The 20,411-nt window shown below is 49.0% G+C and overlaps 10 protein-coding genes across 10 annotated transcripts; 8 read left to right on the top strand and 2 right to left on the bottom strand.

Moving 5' to 3' along the window:
* Positions 1–33: 33 nt before the first annotated feature.
* Positions 34–1,635, bottom strand: N7489_001506 (uncharacterized protein; the record flags this gene model as incomplete). The annotated part of the gene is made up of 6 exons (XM_056707261.1): positions 34–74; positions 125–131; positions 176–503; positions 551–697; positions 747–885; positions 930–1,635. 6 exons carry the CDS (start codon positions 1,633–1,635, stop codon positions 34–36), a joined length of 1,368 nt encoding a protein of 455 aa, XP_056571563.1.
* A 789-nt stretch (positions 1,636–2,424) lies between these two features.
* N7489_001505 (uncharacterized protein) lies at positions 2,425–3,811 on the top strand (the record flags this gene model as incomplete). Its single annotated transcript, XM_056707260.1, has 5 exons — positions 2,425–2,525; positions 2,573–2,747; positions 2,796–3,159; positions 3,205–3,515; positions 3,569–3,811. The coding sequence occupies 5 exons, from the start codon at positions 2,425–2,427 to the stop codon at positions 3,809–3,811; spliced, it is 1,194 nt and encodes a 397-aa protein (XP_056571562.1).
* Positions 3,812–3,892: 81 nt separating this feature from the next.
* On the top strand, positions 3,893–4,438 carry N7489_001504 (uncharacterized protein; the record flags this gene model as incomplete). The annotated part of the gene is made up of 1 exon (XM_056707259.1): positions 3,893–4,438. The coding sequence occupies one exon, from the start codon at positions 3,893–3,895 to the stop codon at positions 4,436–4,438; it is 546 nt and encodes a 181-aa protein (XP_056571561.1).
* Positions 4,439–4,971: 533 nt separating this feature from the next.
* N7489_001503 (uncharacterized protein) lies at positions 4,972–5,790 on the top strand (the record flags this gene model as incomplete). The annotated part of the gene is made up of 4 exons (XM_056707258.1): positions 4,972–5,205; positions 5,265–5,323; positions 5,387–5,595; positions 5,639–5,790. 4 exons carry the CDS (start codon positions 4,972–4,974, stop codon positions 5,788–5,790), a joined length of 654 nt encoding a protein of 217 aa, XP_056571560.1.
* Positions 5,791–6,205: 415 nt separating this feature from the next.
* N7489_001502 (uncharacterized protein) lies at positions 6,206–6,806 on the top strand (the record flags this gene model as incomplete). Its single annotated transcript, XM_056707257.1, has 3 exons — positions 6,206–6,358; positions 6,421–6,641; positions 6,701–6,806. 3 exons carry the CDS (start codon positions 6,206–6,208, stop codon positions 6,804–6,806), a joined length of 480 nt encoding a protein of 159 aa, XP_056571559.1.
* An 897-nt stretch (positions 6,807–7,703) lies between these two features.
* Positions 7,704–7,976, top strand: N7489_001501 (uncharacterized protein; the record flags this gene model as incomplete). The annotated part of the gene is made up of 2 exons (XM_056707256.1): positions 7,704–7,843; positions 7,934–7,976. 2 exons carry the CDS (start codon positions 7,704–7,706, stop codon positions 7,974–7,976), a joined length of 183 nt encoding a protein of 60 aa, XP_056571558.1.
* Positions 7,977–9,628: 1,652 nt separating this feature from the next.
* On the top strand, positions 9,629–12,037 carry N7489_001500 (uncharacterized protein; the record flags this gene model as incomplete). The annotated part of the gene is made up of 1 exon (XM_056707255.1): positions 9,629–12,037. The coding sequence occupies one exon, from the start codon at positions 9,629–9,631 to the stop codon at positions 12,035–12,037; it is 2,409 nt and encodes an 802-aa protein (XP_056571557.1).
* Positions 12,038–12,887: 850 nt separating this feature from the next.
* On the bottom strand, positions 12,888–15,318 carry N7489_001499 (non-ribosomal peptide synthetase; the record flags this gene model as incomplete). Its single annotated transcript, XM_056707254.1, has 2 exons — positions 12,888–14,732; positions 14,788–15,318. The coding sequence occupies 2 exons, from the start codon at positions 15,316–15,318 to the stop codon at positions 12,888–12,890; spliced, it is 2,376 nt and encodes a 791-aa protein (XP_056571556.1).
* Positions 15,319–15,807: 489 nt separating this feature from the next.
* On the top strand, positions 15,808–17,546 carry N7489_001498 (MFS transporter; the record flags this gene model as incomplete). Its single annotated transcript, XM_056707253.1, has 7 exons — positions 15,808–15,891; positions 15,949–15,969; positions 16,044–16,101; positions 16,160–16,559; positions 16,611–16,708; positions 16,761–16,915; positions 16,968–17,546. 7 exons carry the CDS (start codon positions 15,808–15,810, stop codon positions 17,544–17,546), a joined length of 1,395 nt encoding a protein of 464 aa, XP_056571555.1.
* A 1,485-nt stretch (positions 17,547–19,031) lies between these two features.
* N7489_001497 (sugar phosphate isomerase/epimerase family protein) lies at positions 19,032–20,234 on the top strand (the record flags this gene model as incomplete). Its single annotated transcript, XM_056707252.1, has 1 exon — positions 19,032–20,234. One exon carries the CDS (start codon positions 19,032–19,034, stop codon positions 20,232–20,234), a length of 1,203 nt encoding a protein of 400 aa, XP_056571554.1.
* Positions 20,235–20,411: the final 177 nt, after the last annotated feature.

Below are 20,411 nucleotides of genomic sequence, written 5' to 3'. Positions count from 1 at the left end.
CGGGAAAGACCACTAAAAAGACCACAGGAAAGACTAGTTCTGATACATGATAGGCTGGAATATATGCTTTCGAACTACAGTCTTGACTCAACAGTGCCAGTTCCTAATGATTTACTCCACCTACGATCAGCCTGTTCACAGTTAGTGGAGTTCAACGAGTGAAACGAACACGCACATCTGCAATGTGGTCATATCCCAATAATTTCGGTGCAAGACCTGGATCTCTCCAAGCCAGTGCTTCTCCCTCAAGAGTTGGGACCATCTGCATCTTGCGATCTCTTTCTTCCTGTTCAGCGCCGTCATGTAGGTGGTAGAGGTATTGTTGTACATTCCCCCGCTCTACAACCATCTTTGTTCGTTGCTTGCGACACTCCTGGAAGACGGCAAGGGCGTGTTTTTTGGCTGCCAGGAAGTCTGCCGATGTCTTAGAGGTGTCACGGCTATTAGGGAGTCGAGAGAGGCATTCGCCGAGAACTGCTCCGTCCTCGAATGACATCCCTGCACTGTGATTGTTAGAAAGTGTGAAGCCAAACGAGGAAGACAGTCGTACCCAGAGGCCAAATACGGCAACGTAGCGTGAACTGCATCGCCCAGCATTAAAAACGCCCCGGAGGGATGAGTCCAGTCAAAGTCTCCGAATCGAATGCAGAGACGCCATTTCTGGACAGACTCGCATAGCTTTAGGAGCTTGGGGATGCTGCTAAGATTAGCAGCTGATTGCGAATGGTGAAAGGTATATAATGTACCGAGGATCCCAGTCTTTGAACAACGCACACATCTCTTCCACATTCCCTTCGATCGTCGATGCTAAAAGTTCCTCAGGGATATCGTCGGGGACAAGCAGTACCATGTTAAACAACTCTCCGCCGCGAAGAACATAGTTTACTACACAATTAGAAATCGAAATCACGCCGTGAAGAGATACGTACCTGCATGAGCATCTGGACCCAACCAGTAGTTGACCTGAGGGTCTGTCACCAATTGGGCAAGGTCGGGATCCTTCAGCATCTTCTCTGTCGACAACAACAAACGGTATGCAAGATCACCAGTCTTGATCGGCGGGTCGACTCGGCCCAGCAATTTCTCCGTCAATTTCCCAAACACTCCATCCGCCCCAACGACAAGATCTCCAATCCACTGTCTCCCATCTGCCGCAGTCGCTGTAGCTCTGGTCCCATCCTCGCCCACAGTCACATCCACCACACGAGCATTGCAGGTAATATTGACTCCCAACTCGAGCGCTCTATCTACCAGACATTGATGCAGGTCCGCACGATGGAAGTCCCGATACCAAGTGCCCGGGTAGTCACTCTCCGACGCGTGTAAGTCCAAGGACGAAATGGGATTTCCCTTCCATCCAAGAAAATTGCAGACCCGGGGAAAGGTCATGTGCGGCCTCAAGGCCTTTTCCAGACCCCAGTGCTGCAGTACACGCGAGCTGTTGGGTAGAATCTGGATACCTGCCCCGACCTCTTTGATCTCCCGGGTTGCCTCGAGAACCTGGACTTTGTGCCCGGCGAGCGCACAACTTATTGCAGAACCAAGTCCTGCAAGGCCTGCTCCGACGATGACAACTTTCATTTGGCATGACGGGGGTCGAATATCTTGCTGTTTGATGTGGATTTGAGGAGCCATTGTGATGGGTGTGTAACAGAACCCGGGTGCGGGATATTTCGTTGAATACCGTCCGGTCTCCTGTGAGACAGGTTATGATCGATAGACACATCGGAAATTCTGACTATCTTTATTCGACTCGACTCCAACTTGAGTTTACATACAAGGATCATCAGGATCTACTATGTATCAATGTGCTCGGACTTTACTTCACTGCCCAGCTTGCAGCTAAGCAAATGATCGCGAACAAGACAACACACGGTAGTATCGTGTTAGTAGCCAGTATGGCGAGCCATATCGCTGTGCGCAGGCAGCTATGTTCGGCTTACTGTGGCTCAAAGGGCGCAGTTAGATCGATGTGTCCGGCCATCGCAAAAGAGTAAGCCGAATGTGTGAGATTATCGTAAATAGTTCGTCTATGAACGAAACTAAGTCAGTATAATAGGGTATCCGAGTCGATTCCATCCCTCCGGGATACGTTAAGACAGAAATGACGGCTTCAGTAAGTTCCCCCAGAACAGAGTATCCAGGTCATGCGCTAATGGCCAGTTCTCCCATCTCCTGGACGGCTGGAAATCCGAAGCCATGAATGGCCGAATTGCTGAACCGGAAGACATTATGGGGGCGTGTGTATTCCTAGCAAGCGATGCGAATTCGTACATGGCCGGGTCGGACATAGTTGTGGACGGCGGGGTGACACGATGGTGATAAACACCTGCAGTGAAGAGGGGGGCTTCCCCGCATCAATTTGAAGAAATATATATAGAAAGGGAATTCAGGGATTCGCCAACTAACACATCGAATTTCATAATGTCACCGAGTGCAGACCACGAAGGTTACAGAATCGGCCGTGTCGATGCTTCCACTACCGTCGTGGTGGTGGGCGCAGGACCATCAGGGTTGATGCTAGCGTATGTCACTCCATCTTTTTCAATCCTGGATACTAAGGTCTTTGCAGATGTAATCTTGTTCGTTTCGGAATCGCGGTGGTGATTTTGGACGATCGTCCCGACAAAACATCCACCGGGAAGGCCGACGGAATGCAACCCAAGACCATCGAGACATTCAGACTACTTGGGTTGGCGGATTCATTGCTCAAGAACGGCGCTCGGGTTTACGATATTTCTTTCTGGGTATGATTTCAGTCGGTTGCTCCTTGATCGGGCTAACAAAATTACCAGGAGTCAACCGCCAATGAGTCGCTGAAACGTACAGGCCGCAAAACCCACTACCCCGAGCACGTCGGTGCCTCCGATCCATATATATTGCTGGCCCACCAGGGAATGGTTGAGGAGTTGATGATCGATGATATGGAGGCACGGGGTGTGTGTGTCACACGCAATAGCAAGTTTGTGTCGTGCTCACGGGTGGATGGAACCACACAGCTGGATATTATGTATGAGGATGTTACTACCAATACTTCTCACAAGATCAGAGCCGATTATCTGATAGGTTGTGATGGAGCTCGATCTAAAGTTAGGTCTTTCATTCCGGGTGCTGAGCTTGAGGGCGAATTAACAAATGCGGCTTGGGGAGTGCTAGATGGTACGTCCGTCGGATCACTGGTAAGTACGTTGGCTGATAAAATAGGTGTGGTTGATACGAACTTCCCTGATATATGGAGCAAGGTCGCAGTGCGGTCTCATTCCGCTGGGTCGATCTTGTGGATTCCACGGGAGAAAGGTATGACTCGAGTATATGTTGAGTTGAGTTCAACCAACGGGGAGCGAGTGGAAAAATCAAAAGCCTCGACTGAATATGTCATGGATCGAGCCAGGGAGGCAATGCTTCCATTTAGCCTCGAGTGGAAGACAGTGGAGTGGTTTGGAACATATGTTGTGGGCCAACGGGTCGCGAAACGCTTCATGGATCCAGAGGCAAAGATATTCATTGCAGGTGATGTATGTCGATATCGACGTAGATCTCATCTCATCCTACCCTAACCGATACACAGGCTGGCCACTGTCACTCGGCTCTTGCAGCCCAAGGTGCCAACACAAGTATGCACGACAGCTTCAACCTTGCATGGAAACTCAACCTCCTAGTCCGAGGACTTGCCAAGCCAACGATACTCCACACCTACGAGGAAGAAAGACAAAAGATAGCATATGACCTTATCAACTTTGACGTCGATCACTGCAAGGCATTTGCAGCAGGCGACACAGCACTGGCTAAGAACTTCGAGGACAACATTTGATTCATATCCGGCGTTGGAGCCGAATATGCACCAGGGACGTTGACACAAGCACCTGCTGCAACAACTCATCTCCAACCTGGGATGCTTCAGCTCCCAGCAAAGGTCACTCGCTATATTGGTTCAAATCCGGTCGATATCCAGCTAGATATTCCGCTGCTGGGGCAATTCAAGATCTATTTTTTCGTGCCAGATATATGCTGTTCGCGCGAATCAGTAGACAATATTTGTCAACAGCTGCGATCCGTGCTTGCTGGTGTGAGTGAGCGGGCCGCTCACTCATATCAAAAGCAACCGAGGGGGCTTTCTCACTCGGATGGCTTTATTCAGATTCAGCGCTACACTACTCTCTCCAATGCATTTACATTTGCAATGGTCACGCAGTCTGCTCAGTCTGACTTTGAAATTGCCGATCTGTCGAATATACTGCAGGCTAGTCGGTGGACTTTGTATGTCGACAATATTGGACGGCCGAATTGTACTGAGAAGTGGTTTGGGGATTTGAACGAGAGGATTGGGATCTCTGTCGTGAGGCCCGACGGATATGTTGGTGCTATTGATACTTGGAAAGCTGACCAGGTGGGTCTCATAGGGCAGTGGTTGCAGGATTATTTCTCGTTCATGGTGTAATCTACGTGTAAAGCTACCGGGTAACTAATACCCTGAGCACTGAGTTAGTCAAGTCTGGAAGGTCAGTAGCTGCTGAAATTTGGGACTCTTAACAGGAATTCCCCTTTCTGTTTAAATACCCTTTGGGTTTGAAGTTTACTTAGGCACCTACTTAGTACCGTGGACCTTCCTGCTGAGTAGGGTGACCTCAGACTCCTGATCTCCAGCACTCTATCACCCCCTCCGGCTCCTCGATTTCTAGTCTGTGCTAGGTATGCGGAAGGCTCGATAGATAGTCGTCGATGGAACTTGTATTCACTCATCTTCTAGGTAGATTTCCCAAATCGAATGTACCTGGAGCCAAGCCAATGAATTCGGAGGGTCCCCCAACAAACAAGATATTCATCCCAAAAGGAACATATGTAAGTCGAGGCACAATCGAGGATGGGGGGCTTGGGCTTTTATATCGGGGGTGGTCTTCCTTGATAGCTGATCACCTTCAACAACCAACCTTCATCCCACTATTTAACCCGATCAAACCAATCCCACCTTGGATGGAGAAAGTCAAGAATGGAAGCCCCAAAACTGGAAGACCCTTTATTCGACTCCTTCCGTCTGGACGCTCTAACTCTCAAGCACCGCGTCATTTTGGCACCGCTGACACGGATGAGACGGGCAAGGAGTCCGAGGGTGTTTATGTCCCGAATGAGCTTAATGTCGAGTACCATTCGCAGCGAGCTTCGGAGGCAGGATTTATGTTGACCGAGGCGACTCCGATTGGCAGACATGTATGGGAACCATTTTGCAGTTCAACAGTGTGATTCTTTCGCGAAACTAACATTCTCAGGCTGTTGGATATCCAGGAGTGCCTGGCATCTTTAGTCCCTCTCAGATCGCTGGCTGGAAGTAGGTTAACGACGTCGTCTATGCCATGGGTGGCTATATATACTGTCAGTTGTGGCATGTTAGCCGCGCCACAGTTTTTTCGTTTATAGAAGGAAAGGAGATTCTTGGAGCCAGTGACATCCCAATCAGCGGGAACGCACTGGATGGATCTGAGTACGCAGCTTCGCCACCTCGGGCCATGACTGTCCAGGAGATCCAAGATACAATGCAGGAGTATGCCGCTACGGCAAAGCGAGCACGCGAGGCCGGATTTGACGGAGTCGAGATTCATCGTAATAGTCCTCACAGCCTTAGACATGCACATTGTCTAATAAGCTAGGCGCGAAGGTTACCTCCTTGACCAATTCCTCCACGACAACGTCAACACCCGTACCGACGAATGCGGTACCCAAGGACTTCGGGGACCGACACACGGCCATTCAATAGGCGACGAACGGCATAGGCAAACTGAGTTTGGTGGATCCTGACAAAACTGTAAACAATTTTCTTTCGGCAATCAACAGGAGGCAATATGAAATTATAAAAAGAAAAAAAAAAAAATGAAGCCTTAACCAAAACATTTGGTCCCTGTGGATGATCATTACCGAATAAAGGTATGAATACGAATGCGAGGTAGAGCCAAGACCAAGATTTCTCAGAGTTCTAACAATTATTCTTAGATTAGTTTAAAATATTCTGCCTTGAATATGCATTCTAAACGATTACGAGGCCTAGGATGCATACTTGGATATTTAAATACGTGCTTTTCCCCGCACAAATGGCTAATCTTAAGATTTATACAAGATCCCCGGAACCGACTACTCCTATACTCGTCCTCATATTGAAGCCATTAGTGTCCAAGGCATCAGACAGGAAGCAACAGAAAAGCTACAAATTACAACAATGGACCTATCAATCCAAAGAAGCCCGGTGATCAAGTTCCGGCTCCACATCATAATCGGCACCTTGCTCCTGATCGTCTTCATTCTTATCATTGCACGTATTACCGACAGCGGCACCCCGAAGACAAGAACTAATATTTGGGGCATTGTCGTGGTGAGTTATCTTCCCACTTATTTTCTAGTATCTTCATGGAATTCATTAACCCATGACCAAAGTGCATCAAATCAGCTATTTTTATGGCATATCAAATCATGACCTCCCATATGGACCGACTTAAACGATGGGCAAGTGCAAAAGTGTACATGATATTGAATATTATAGATACTGTGTTTTGGTTTGCTCTGTTTGTAATCACGATTATGGGTACTAGGGGGTCGACTACCGGAAGCAGTCGGGCGTTGGGTGGTGTTGCAGCTACATTGGTCTTCTTTCTGTGGTAAGTAGTATCAATCGAGGGGACAATCCGGCTCTATTACTAACTTCGTTCTTCTCAAGTGGATTTACTGGGCTATTGGCGTTTGTATCCATTCGTGATAGGCGCTTTTTCAAAGCTCATGGGTTTCTTCCTGGGGCTAAACCTACAGTCCATCCTTCGTGTTGAATGATGAAACAAGTCCTCCTTTTGTTTTCTTTCTGATGTACTCCTGTCTTTCAATGCTTATTTATACTACCTGTTCACGTCTTAGGGCGTCGATGGAGACAGCCAAGACAGATTATTGTTTACCTATCTACAATGGAATGTTTCTTATTGAGATCATCTTCGGAATCAAGTAGTGAACCTCGGGTGATCTAAATATTAGTGAGCAGAATGCACCTTGGCATCTTTTCAGTCCTACTAACATAAACCCTATCGTGGGATACCGACTTTGAAGAATATCGTAATCCTCTCTGACCAAAGTACACCATCATTCAAGACGCTTACCATCTACTAAAAAATAGAAGACGATAGTCCGTACCCCACGGCAACTTCCACGTCGAAATTTAGAATAAGGCATCTAACAATACAAACTACTTTTAGAGAGAAGCACGATGGCTTAGTTACTCCCACACCACCTGCATCCAGGCCCTTGCTCTGAATGTAGAATCGGACATGGACTGCTCCTAGTACATACAAAAGTCGCCCAGTGCTCTTCCGCCAAAGCGATACCGTGCCTCTAAGGTTAGTCTTCCAAGATGGCTTAAGACCGGGCGGGGCAACTAAAACGACCCTTCCAATGGGACCTGGAACCTATCGCGTTGGTGTCTCCGTTCACTGTTTAGCTTTGGTGTATCGATCGGAAACATGAAAGGCGGGTCTGAATGGCATGTAAAACGGATATTTATGCAAAGAATAAGAGAGGCAATAAGCGCGGTGACTGGGGGGAATGGAGAGAGTTTGCAACATTCGCTGGACCTCGCCTGAACAAGATAACGGATTGGAATAAAGCGGTACTTTATTGGAGATTCCAGTCACTATTTTTCGGGTAAGTTCATCTGTCATAATTTCAATTTCATTTTCATGTCTAGTGCTAACGGCCTTCCAGGCGCGTTTGGGTCTGGGGCGACGTTCGCCATGGAGGATGGTTGGATACTGGCCCTGAGCTTACGCGATTTGCTTCTCGACCGACACGAGACGCTCTGGGGATCTTTGAACAGATTGTACGTTCACAGTCCATATTGTGCGTGAAATGTGCGTGAAATGTGCGTGAAATGCCCTATGTCTGACCTTGCTTCTCCAACCTTTTGCAGGTATCAGCATCTAGACGACAGTGATAAAATCCACAACTTCTAGCAGAGGCAAAGGATTTTGATGTCATTCTGCAAGCCAAAATTGACACTTTCTCTATAGAGACAAGGATTTCATTTATCAAAATGACATTAAGAAAGACTAGGAAGACTATCTTCCAGAAGATCATACAGGTTATAGCTTTCGAATATTACACTGCCCATATATATAAATATATATGTGGCTTTCCTTGCGTGTTCCAGTTATCTCCGATATAAATCTTACAGTGAAGGGTGGTCATCCTTTGCCTGTATCGCTGGTTATACATAAGAAATCCTCTAACTATATGGTTTGCGCTTTTTACCGCCTTCGTATATTGCACGCAGTAAAGTAGTAAGCCCAACCTGACACCTTGTCTACCTTCTATACTTAGTGCTCATCCTTCTAGCCATGACCCCGCCAATGAAGTGTATATATATCCAAGAACAAAAGGGGGACGTCGAAAAAGACGTTGGGGTGCTATCTTACCGTACATATAACGTTCCTTCCTACGGTGTTCAGCAAAGGCCACATACATGACCAAGTATTCTTGTCAGAATAGCAAAAATAGAAAAGGCCCTCCATCATAATTCTTGGATATTCCCGAAAATATAAGATCGAAGATGTTCATGATCTACAACATAGTGCTCTGTTAATTTCATGCCGATCCGTTCCTAATTTGTGGTTGCATTGTGGATCATCCTTAGTATTGGCACCTTGAAAGGGGTGGTTTCAAGCTTTTCTCGCCCTGGTTGGCAGATCTTCGGATAGCCGAGGGCAAGGATATTAGGGAAGCAGAATGATGTCCCCATAGTTTTCAGGTAACACGTACTTTGTGTAGTACTTGTGAGTGGGTGTGATTCTATACTTTGCAAGGATTGCGGAAGATGAGCAGATGACCAGGTGTGAAAGGGAGGGTTAACGAGCTGAAGAGAGAAATAGAAGTGTAGTCCTTCAAAACTTCAAACATTTATAACTTCAGATGATGAATGAATTCGATTATCCTACCTGCATCGTTGTAGGTAGAGAGAGTGTGAAGGGAACTGAAGCGGGCCATCACGTGATGTGGAGAGAAGAATCTGAAAATTCCGTTTTTTCCCAATTTCTTTTTTTTATTTTTTATTTTATTTTTTAATGTTTTTTTCCCTCGCCATCGAGGATTCCAGCCCAGCGTCATCCACTTCATCTCCAATCTACTTCTGCTGGGCCCTGACGTCCGTTAAGGCCTCTAGCAAATAGATTTGGTTCACCTGCGCTGTCTCTCTGGATCCCCCCAGCTGTTCCCCTTCCCCTGAGTCCCTTTGCGCGACCGTGGACTCATTTTCTCAAACTGCGCTGACCGACTCGCCTCGGTCTCCGTAGCCGCTAAGCCCGATCGGGAGTGCGCGGTAGCCTTGCTTGCCTTGTTGCCTTGTGGCCTCAGGCTGCTAGGGAACAACAAACACGCGGCCTCGGCGCGACTGAAGTGGCGATTCTCCGCATAGAATTATCAGCGGCGCTGGCGCAACATCGGTCACAGTCTCGTTGAAAACCGCCCTTCTGTATTTGAATTTCTCTTTTTAAGCTAGTTTTTGATCATTTTTGACAGTTCTCGCCCTTGCATGGTTCGTGGTCGAAAAGGATAACTCCATTCTCTACCGCTTACGGCCAAGTGCGAGCGCATTTCTAAATTTGACAAAATGATGAACTACGGTGGTCACCAATTTCACCCTCAGCAGCCGCAGCAGCCTCAACAACAGCAACATCAAGGTGTCCAACCCCAACATCCGTTGGGTCCACAGCCTCAACGTCAGCATGCTCAGTCGCCCTTGCTAGGTGCGGGGCCGCCACTACCACAGCATGGCAGTCCATTCCCCGGAAACAAGCCAATTTTTCGGGGGCAACCTCAGCAGAACTTCGCCGCAACGCAATCTCCGGATATGCGCAAGATGACCCCGACATCGGGGTCATTAGGCGGATACCCCACCAGCAGCAGTTTTGGCCAATTTCCGGGTCAGTTTGCGGCGCAGAGCTCGCCGGATTTGATGTCTCGCAACCCAGACCCTATGGGGCTGCAGAATCTCCAGCGTGGGTTTAATCCCATCGCCCACCTCCGGCCGCAGCCGGGGACAGCGGGCCTCACTCATGGACATCCCATGAATGTTGCCTCACCGCAGCAGGGAATGAACAGACTACCTCACGCGGGCATGCAACAGAGGGATACCCATACCTCGGCCAGTCCGTCTATGGCTAGCCCATCAATGTTTGCCTTGAATCAGCAGCGACAGGCTCAGCCGCAATCACAACCGCAGTCGCCTCAGCAGACACACCAGCAGTTGCAACAGCAGATTCAACAGCAGCAGTTTCAGCAGCAACGAATGGAGCAGCAGCAAAGGATGGAACAACAGAAACAAATTCAGCAGCAGCGTTTAGAACAACAGCAACGCTTAGAACAGCAACAGCGGCTTGAGCAACAGAAGGAATTAGAGCAGCAAAAGCTTGATGAGCAAAAGATATTAGAGCAACAACAGCAGCAGCAACAACATCGCCTAGAGCAGCAGAGGCTCGAGCAACAAAAACAGCATCAGCAACGGGTGGAGCAGCAGCGGCTTGAGCACCAGCAGAAGCAGCAGTTGGAGCAGCAGAGGATGCAGAAATTGCAGCAGACTCAGGCGCACAACCCATACCAACAGCAGTCGCCCTTTTCCCAACAAACCCAGCCTCCGTTCCACCCATCTCAATATCAACAACATCAAGCTCAATCCCATCAGTACGCCCCGCACCAGACGCAATTCACTCAGCCACAGCAGACGCAATTCCAGCCATCTCCGCATCAGGCACAATTCCAACATTACCAGGGGCCGCACTCGGGTGCCGTACCTTCGTCCCAGCCAGCTGCACCTGTAGTCCCTACGGTAACGGAAAGCCCGGTCATGAAACCTGACGAGACAAGTCCTGTGCCGAAGAAGAAAGGCAAACCGAAGAAGCCCGCCCCGGCTCAAGGTCAGACTGTTCAAACCCAGGCCCAGCCTCATGCTCAACCTCAACTCAATGCACCAATGGCTGTTCCTAGCACTATTCCCACACAGACCAACGGACAAGGTCAGATGCCTGCCGCGGCCGCAGCTGGAGGTGACCAGATTGCCACTCCGCCTGCGAAGCGTCGTCGTGGACGGCCGAGGAAGGAGGAAGTAGCGGCCAGACTTGCTGCGCAGGCCGCACAGGCTGCCCAAAACGGCGAATCTATTCCAGGTGTACCCCAACCAGGACAGGCTTCATTCACTGCGAATATGACGCCGACTGCTCCTGGCTCCGCACCAAACAGCACAACTAAGGGGACGCCTATGCTAGGACCGGACGGGACTCCTTTGAAGCGGAAACGTGGACGTCCTCGTAAGGCTGATCAAATTGCATGGGCAGCCGCAACGGGTCAACCCTTGCCACCGCCTAAACCAAGGAAGCCGGCTTCGGCCAAACCCAAGGCACCCGGCACCGGTCGCCCACGTGGGAGACCTCGCAAGGCTGATGTGGCCGCTGCGGCTGCGGCGGCTGCGGCCGCAGCTAGTGGAGATCAGACGCAAGCAGAGGCCAGCACTCAATTGGGTGAGGGGACAGACACAACGGCAGCAATGAACCGTGCAACCTCTTCGCTTGATGAAGAGGCGCGCCAACGGCCCTGTCCAACACCACCGCAGATGCTTCAGGGCCAGTCCCTGCCGCAACAGCAGAACCTCCACATGTTCCAACAGAATCAATCTTCGCAAGCGCAGCCAAATCAGCACATTGGGCAGCCGCAAGTCCAGCACATGCATCAGCAACAGAACCAACATATGTCCTCACATGCCGGTTCTCACTTGCCGCATAGTCAATCCCTGCCCCAGCAGCCTGGCCAACCGCTCTCTATGCCACACATGCAAATGCACCACCATTCCCCTGTCCACCCCCCCGCGGCCCCTCCCCCATCAGCCATATCTTCAATCTCCGATGCAACAACAGATCCAGCACCCGGTGTCGTCCGAGTCCCCTGTTCACGGGATGCCGGGACAACCACGCAGACCTCCAATTCCACAACGGAGTCAGGCCCCTCCCCCGCCGGCACCACAGCATGAACATCAGCATACCTTCCAGGTTCAGATGCAACCGCAACCAACCTAGTGCTAAATGTGGTGCAGGATATGGTTTTCATCCGATTAGTGCAACATCCCTGGACCGAAGTTTTACTTCTGGCTAGTATATTTTGACTTGAATTTCATTCTAAAGGACATCGGTGTTTATATCATTCTTTGATTCGGTCATGTGCGTTTTCTTCATCGTTTACGTCCGTGAAATTTCTGTCACGTCTTTTCGTGGGCCTATTATGGCGTTGCGTGCGTTTGTCTCATTGGCATCTCAGGCATTTCCTCTCTCCGTCTATTGTTTACTTAGCCTGTGGTTTTTCTCCATCCTTCTTCTTACATATCTAATGTTGTCAATTTAGTACATACTCGGTTCTAATCTCATTTTGTCGATTGTGCACAACTATCCTTGTTTAACATCTTGCCTAGAACAGTAAACACTATAACTAATCCGCGCAGTCTCCCTATCTGAGCATCTCCCAGTTTATCACTACCCCTGTATACACCAGTCACCTACAAGTTATCTACCTATGTCACTGTACGTACTATATGATGTCCTCTGTCGCCGCGTCCAAGGCTGGATCAGGGCGCGGTCTCCACGGACCGTTATCAAGAACCCTCACTTATATCTAGAATCTGAAGACCTGATGGGCAAACTACCACTGTTTTATCCCACAAAAACTGTAGCCATGTGTTAAATTATGAACAGAACAAATATGATGAAGAAAGCGTGCAAATATAGTACACAAGACAAAACACCCCCGCGCAGTTGAAAACACCTGGCTTGAAACTGACCGACACAGAGACAATTGAAACCAAAGAGAGAAAGCCGGAGCTTGCAGGTTTACAAACGTTGATTCCCCATATACCACTTTTGGGCGATTTGATGCAACTTTCTGCGATCAAGCTTGTTAGACCTAGTACGCGGGATTCGGTCGACAAGGAGAAACAAGCTGGGCATCATGTGTTTTGGCAGCGTGGTGTCCACTTCCTTCTGCATCGCCTGAACCAGGCTATTTACGCGGACACGATTCGTTATGGGAAGGAACGACATTTCGTGGTCTGAAACTCCAGGAATGAGGTTTGCCGGGTTATCCGCCAGATAAACAAAGGCCACTAGAATAGGGTCTTCGGTACCATCAATCTCGCCAAGCATATCGACGACGGTGAAGTCGCCCGGTGAAAGAGTCTTCCGAAGGATGTACTCGACTTCAGTCGACTCAACACGACCACCGTTAAGTTTAAGAAGTGTATCCTTCCGACCCATGTGCTCCACCGTTCCATCATGACGATATCGACCGAGATCACCAGACCGGTAGATACGAGAGGTTTGCGCTCGCGACGGATGGAGATCCGCAATCCACCGGGGCACCGTGTTGAGGAATCCCACATCAGGTTTCTGGCAGAGATCATCCAAATACCCGCGCGAGAGATGTGGACCTTCAATTAAGATCTCGCCGACAGCGCCGACAGGCACAGGCCGCTCAGGCGAGGACGGATTCGCGATCCAGATGGCACCGCTGCCGGATTTACCGACAACGGCGTTGTGGCCTGGCTTTGGGCTGTCGTTGTATGCGCAGAAGGTAGCCGCCTCGCCCATTCCGTACTGGTTTACGAGCTTGACGTGAGGTGACCATTTCATGAGGAGGTCGTTTGACATGGGTTCGCCGCCGACACAAAGTAGTTCCAGGCATGGGACGTCTTTATGGCTGAGTTGGATGGCGATCGTTGGGGTCATGAAGCTCATGTTGGCGTTTGTGATGTTGATGTTTTCAATGAGGGCGGGTATGGTTTTTTCGGGTGTTGGAACACAACAACAGCCTCCGGCTGCCAGAGCTGTTAGATAATCGTTATTACTGATGTCGAATGCATAGTCATCGAACTGGAATACCCGGCTGTGTCGACCTAGACCGAGGACTTTGTTGTAATCGCGGATTGCTGTGGCGTAAGACCGATGTTCCTGGATGATACCCTTGGGCTGACCCGTGCTCCCGGAGGTGAATAGAATCAGACAGGCATTTTGTGGTTGAACTGTGGAGGAGACTGTTCCCGTGGGAAGCTCCTTTAGCATGTCCCCCGTAATCGAGACGACGTTTGAAAGAAGCGAGGCATATTTCGATGCGTATTCAGGGGATGTGAGCATGACTTTAGCGTTGACGCGAGCTATAACTGAGTCGAGGAAGATGGGAGGGTCGCTAGCGTCGATGGATATATACGCCCCACCGGCTTTTAATATAGCCAGACGGGCAATAATTGCCAAAGATGACTTTTCGAAACAGCTCAGCACGAAGGTTTCGGGACCGACCCCGATATCGGTCAGGTAAAGAGCGAGACGAGAGGTGAGATCATCCAACTCTTTATATGTGAAGTTTCCATCCCATGAACAGATCGCAGGAGCGTCCGGAGTCAGTTTCGCATGCTCCAATGCCATGTCATGTAACAACACCTCATTGGAGTCCGAAACCTCCCTCGTGAACTTTTGCAAGAGGATGAGGTCAAGATCCGAGCATAAGTCAAGGTCTCCCAAAGAGGTTTCGGGGGAACGGTATATGGATGCGACGACCTTGTTCAAGGAGTGGAGAAGGCTTGTTGCGAATTCTTTGGACATCTCAGGCGACGAGAAAGCAAGACTCGCGTGCAGCTTGCCATTGTCATTCGTGATATTAAGCATCAGCTTTGGATTGGGGATCTAGACGAGACGGGATCAGTTTTGTTATGGACTGGGGATAGAGGCAAAACGGTACCTTTGAATTGGCAGATAAAGGTGCGTTTTGCAGGTTGGGACGGTCACCGGCATAGCGGACAGCCGAGGTGAGGAAATGAGTCCTCTCGTCGGATGCCCATCCTTCGTCAGGGTTAGTCGACTTGATGCCCGCCTTGATAAGACAGAAATCCCGAACGAGATCCTTCAATGGACGCTCCGTGGAAAATTCAAGAGCGTATGAATCCGGCCCCTGGGATTTTCCATCTATATAACACAAATTTGACCCAGGATGGAACTCTAGGTACATGGTTCTCACAGGAGAGAAGCCATGTACCACGACCAACCAGCACGCAACGAGAATCGCCTCGATGTCAAGAATCCGAGCCAATTCTGGATCCAAGTAGTCCAAGTACTGGGAGTTTGCGGCCTCAAGGATATGAGATTCACCAAGAGTAAGCGGAAGATCGACGAATTGTTGTGGGATCTGAGGAGGAGGTCTCTTGGGTAACTTGAAGCCATTGATGGGTATGATAGAAGAGCCATGATCAAGAGTTGCGATTGACGGCGCCATGGTGAAAAATAATTAGTGAAGGAGTAGTATAGGAATCCAGTCCTGTATAATCTAGATATACTCCGAGGCCAAATACAAATATATATCAGTAAATCCAAGTGAACACACGGAATACTCCGCAAGGGGTAGGGGGAACTACCAAAGTTCAGCTTCGTACATCGATGAACTTTTATTTTTTCATCATGCATGATGATCCTGCAGGTGGAAATTGGATTCAGATGCATTCTCATGTGGAGTACATATGTTCATACGACATGGTGATCGACGATACATCGACAATTGCCTTTACTTTGCTTTTTTTGGCGAGAAACCGCGCACGCCACCGTCCATTCAGATGATTATTGGCTATTTCAGCTGCACCTTGTTTCCGGCTTTTCAGCTCCTCATAATTTGGACTATACTCGTCATGTTCATTTCTTCGTTCAATTATTCCGAGTCTCGCTTTTGTCAACCAAGCAAGCACATCGCGGAAATTCAACCGTCACCATCATGGGCGTTCAAAACGTATATGCTAGGAAAACAAGATCCTCCAGTACATTTATACTGGTAGCTCTATGTTTTGCGCTGTTCACAGTAAGTCTTGGATTCGACACTTTGAATTACACCAACTAACCTGAAAACACGCGATAGGACACTTTTATTTATGGAATTGTAAGTATTTCTCGCCTCGAGACATCACAGCGATCTATGAAAATCCATGGAGTAGCTAACACGCGCATTCCTAGATCGTACCTATACTCCCTTTCCTATTGATAAGCCATGGCAATACAGATTCAAAAGACGGTAATTTCTAATTTATATCTCCATGACTTGGGAGAGCCTGTTCGCTGACTGCAATTAGTTCAAAAGTGGTCATCTGTTTTACTGGCGAGTTATGGACTCGCTCTTTTACTTGGCTCTCGTGGGTATATCCCTAATCCATTCATTGTTAATGCGCTAATCATAGGGTTTACAGCTGCGGTGGGCTATTTTTGCGACAAATATCGCACTCGCAAAGCACCACTGGTTTGCGGCTTCATCGCCATGGCCCTAGCGACCGTCCTATTCATCTCTGCAAGTAATATTTGGGTGCTACTCCTGGCTCGAGTATGTCAGGGTCTGTCGGGCGCAGTTGTGGGAGTTCTAGGACTGAGTATGATTGCCGAAACATCCAGTCCGGAACATCTGGGTTCACATATGGCTTGTGGCTCGGCATCGTTGACATGGGGGATGCTCTGTGGACCTATGACTGGTGGCTTCCTGTACGTTCTCTGACATCCCCATCCCATCGATGACCGTAACTGACAAAGCAGGTTTTCCCGATTCGGCACTGTTGGTGCTTTTGGAGTCCCAATGGCACTGCTTGTGGTTGACATTGTTCTGCGAATGTTAATTGTACAAGAGGATGAAGGTCCGTCACTGGTTTTTTTCATGTTGCTAGATGCTAATAAAAAGAGGGACAGATGAAACAAAATTCCATCAGCAGGAGGATTCTCCTCTCTTGGACAGTGTCTCTGAGAATACTTCGTTGAGCTTTTACCATTTCTTGCATCCAATCATGCTGGGGTTGGTATTTTCTGTCCTCGTCATTTCTTCCATTCTATCTGCCATTGAAACGGTACTTCACATCTGCCATGGTATGAGGAATATCACAGCTAACTGAGATGCAGACGCTTCCACTATATGTCCTCGACACATACCATTGGTCCAGTCTGGGCGCAGGACTTGTATTCCTCCCATTGACGATACCCTCCGTCCTCAGTATCCCAATTGCCCACTTTGTAAGGCATTTCACGCCCCGAACGGTTGTGGTAACTGGATTCTGGTTGATGGCAGTGCCGATGATCGCCCTGCGGTGGACTGAAGCCAACACGGTCCACCACCAAGTCGCGATTATCTCCTTGCTTTTTATCGTCGGAGTCTGTCTCACCACCGTCCAAGCGATTATTATGGGGGATGTCTCCAATGCAGTGCGCAAGATCGAAAGCCTTCACGGTATCACGGAAGAGAATAGCAGTGGACTGGGACGGGCCTATGCACTCTGTAACATGGCATTTGCTGCTGGTCAAACGCTTGGCCCCATGGCTGGTGGAATGATAAAGCGTGAACTAGGCTGGGGAGCTATGACGCTAGTCCTCGGGATTCTATGTTTGGTCGCTGGACTTTCGTCGTTCTTTTCCATGTTGACAGCCCCACCTACAAAGGGCAAGAATAAGGCTAACAAGAACGATGTTGAGGGGGTTTTGTAGGGGGTTTTGTTCTAAAGTGTATATACGTCGCATGTGTATAGTTAGCAATAGGTGACAATGGGTATAGCCACGGAGTACATTAAGTCCCCAGATATGACTCGCACCATAAAGAAAGGACCATGGTCTTGTTCAACAGTATATACGCAATGTACAACATATACTGTAGGTCATATTGACAGCGATGTCACGTTCGCATAATTACAACTGTGACAGACATGAATTCCTGCGCCTTGCAGATCTCCCTACTTTGTACTCCGTACTAGGCCTACTTCGTACTCGACTGCATGAACGAGTAGCGAGGTAGGGAGACGGCAAGGTTACTTTCTTTTAATTGTAAGCAGAATGCTGGATTTCTATTGGTTAAGTAAATCATGCAGAGACGAGCACGTCAGAGTGCATCGACGACGGCTGACCAGTGGAATATCTCGGCTAAGATCACCGTGAACTGTTAATTGTAATACGGCTGAATCTTCAGGGCTTCGTGGTATCACATCTTCTTAAAATGCGATCCATAACTAGTTAACTAGTTAACTATTTACTCCGTACTTCTTCAGCTGCCAACTCAGCCCCAGTCCCCAGTCTCCACTTTGATGCACGCTAGACCCGACCATCACCTCTCAGCCAGCCATCGACCAATACAAATACATTTGAAGTGTGTACTCCGTATTCTATACTTGTACTATAAGTGGTCCAGCCTGCATGTTGATCATGTTCGTATAAATTCTTGGGGGATCCACACACTGCATAAGCCAAGTGGTCACTGTAGGAATACGACTTGAGTGAGCTGCATCGCGCGGGATACAAAGTTACCAGTAAGGGACACATTTCAATTGGACGTGGTCTATATAAGTTTTATAGGGGGTGGCTGCCTGTCTGCCCAAGTGGCTGAGGCCTGTCCCCCTATTTGTTATCACAACATACATAGACTCTCTCTCTCGTGTAGTCTATCAGAGATCGTTTCTCCCATGAACATCGTCATTTTGAAGCTTTTGTTAATCTGTAGTCATGAGGGATATAATAGATCTACAATTAGGCAGGTTAAAATTACCACCGTAATAGAGAGACCTCGATATCTCCTAGAAGGCAACTTCGGTCACAGCGCGTACACAGCTCTTTGCTTCTTCCAATAGCATTGTCGATCAATGTCTGAACTCAGCGCGCCACTGTTCATAGGTGATTCCAGCTGCATGACACACTATGTTGTATGTTTGCGTCACATCTTAAGCCATTAGACGTAAAGTCACTGCAGAAGATCGATCATTGTGGCGTCGGGATACCCGTGGACGATCTCTCGACTTGAACAGTCACTTTCACCCCTTTGGCTGATAGCAACTACATCCTGGTCCATTTCCATTGTGGAGAGCTATTCTACATATATACGTTGCCCTATGAATATATAATAAATCCCGTGCAATTGGGATTTTGGCATTACGACCCCGTCATTCCACAATCCTTTCACTTCAACATATCATTTTAATTCTCAAGATGGATTGTAAGCCAGCTATCACGACAGTCTCTCTTGGGTCATGCGAGTTCCACAGCATCACCGACAAGATCGACGAAGCCGCCCGAAATGGATTCAAAGCGATCGAGCTCTTCATCGACGATCTTGAGGCCCTCGCCAAAGATATTAGTCCTACACCTGCCACCTCGGCCCCTTCCCGCGACTCTGTATTAGCCGCTGCCCGACGGATTCGCCAGCAGTGTGACCGATTAAACATTGTCATTCTCAACCTCCAACCCCTACGCTTCTACGAGGGCCTCGTTGACCGGAAAAAACGCAACCAAATCCTAGACGAGGTGCTTCCGATATGGATGGACGCACTCACAATCCTCGGCGCAGACACTATTCTAGTCCCCTCGAACTTCCTCCCCGAAGACCCAGCCACCGGGCTTCCGCAGACAGTCCGCGACGTCGATATAATCGTCGAGGACCTCCGTGAACTAGCTGCACGAGGCGCGCAACACGAATCCTCCATCAAATTCGCCTACGAGGCCCTCGCCTGGGGCACGCACGTGAACACATGGGAAAAGTCCTGGGAGATCGTGCAAGCAGTCAATCGGCCGAATTTCGGTCTCGCGTTGGATACATTTAACATCGCCGGCGCCGTCTACGCCGATCCAACCACAAAAGACGGTCGCGTTGCGGACACCGCTGAGACCGATCTGACCGCTTCACTGGGGCGCATGGCCTCAACTTTGGATATCAGCAAGCTGTTCATCGTGCAGATAGCTGACGCGGAACGTCTCAGCGAGCCCCTCCGCCCGGGCCACCCTTTGTATGTGGAGAGCCAGCCCAGTCGACTGAGCTGGTCCCGAAACTGTCGGCTTTTCCTGTGTGAGTCCGACCGTGGTGGGTTCTTGCCTGTTCTCAGTATACTCAAGGCTATCCTCGATCTCGGCTGGACGGGGTACCTTGCTTATGAGGTCTTCTCGCGTTCATTGGCGGACAGTGATCACCGGACTCCGGCGCGGCATGCAGAGAGGGCGAAGCTGTCCTGGCAGCGGCTGTGCGATATTGCCGAGAGCAAGAGGGATCAGAGGGATCAGTCTAAATCCCCGGCTCGGTCTAAATCCCCAGCTGCCGGCGGCTTTGAATTACCTGGAATGGGATTCCTGGAGACAGTGGTGCACGAGGTAGAGAAAGGGGTGGACGTAGGACTTTCACTTGGAGGCATTGTAATATAAGAAGTTGTGAGATTCGTAGTCAAGAAGTTAGCTTTCTCGACTCTTCAATCTCATCTCACATTGTATCATGTATCTGGTTTTCTCCGTATACCTCTTCCATAGGATAAGCCCACAAGCTCGATTTAATATTCCTCTTTACGCCACCGTCACCTTTAACCAGCTCGTCCCCATTCGACT

The sequence above is a fragment of the Penicillium chrysogenum genome, assembly GCF_028827035.1.
Source record: "Penicillium chrysogenum strain IBT 35668 chromosome Unknown utg000001l_segment0_segment0, whole genome shotgun sequence".
NCBI classification, from domain to species: Eukaryota; Fungi; Ascomycota; class Eurotiomycetes; order Eurotiales; family Aspergillaceae; genus Penicillium; species Penicillium chrysogenum.
Note: the sequence above shows the minus strand (reverse complement) of the source record. Positions and strands in the feature narration are given on the sequence as shown.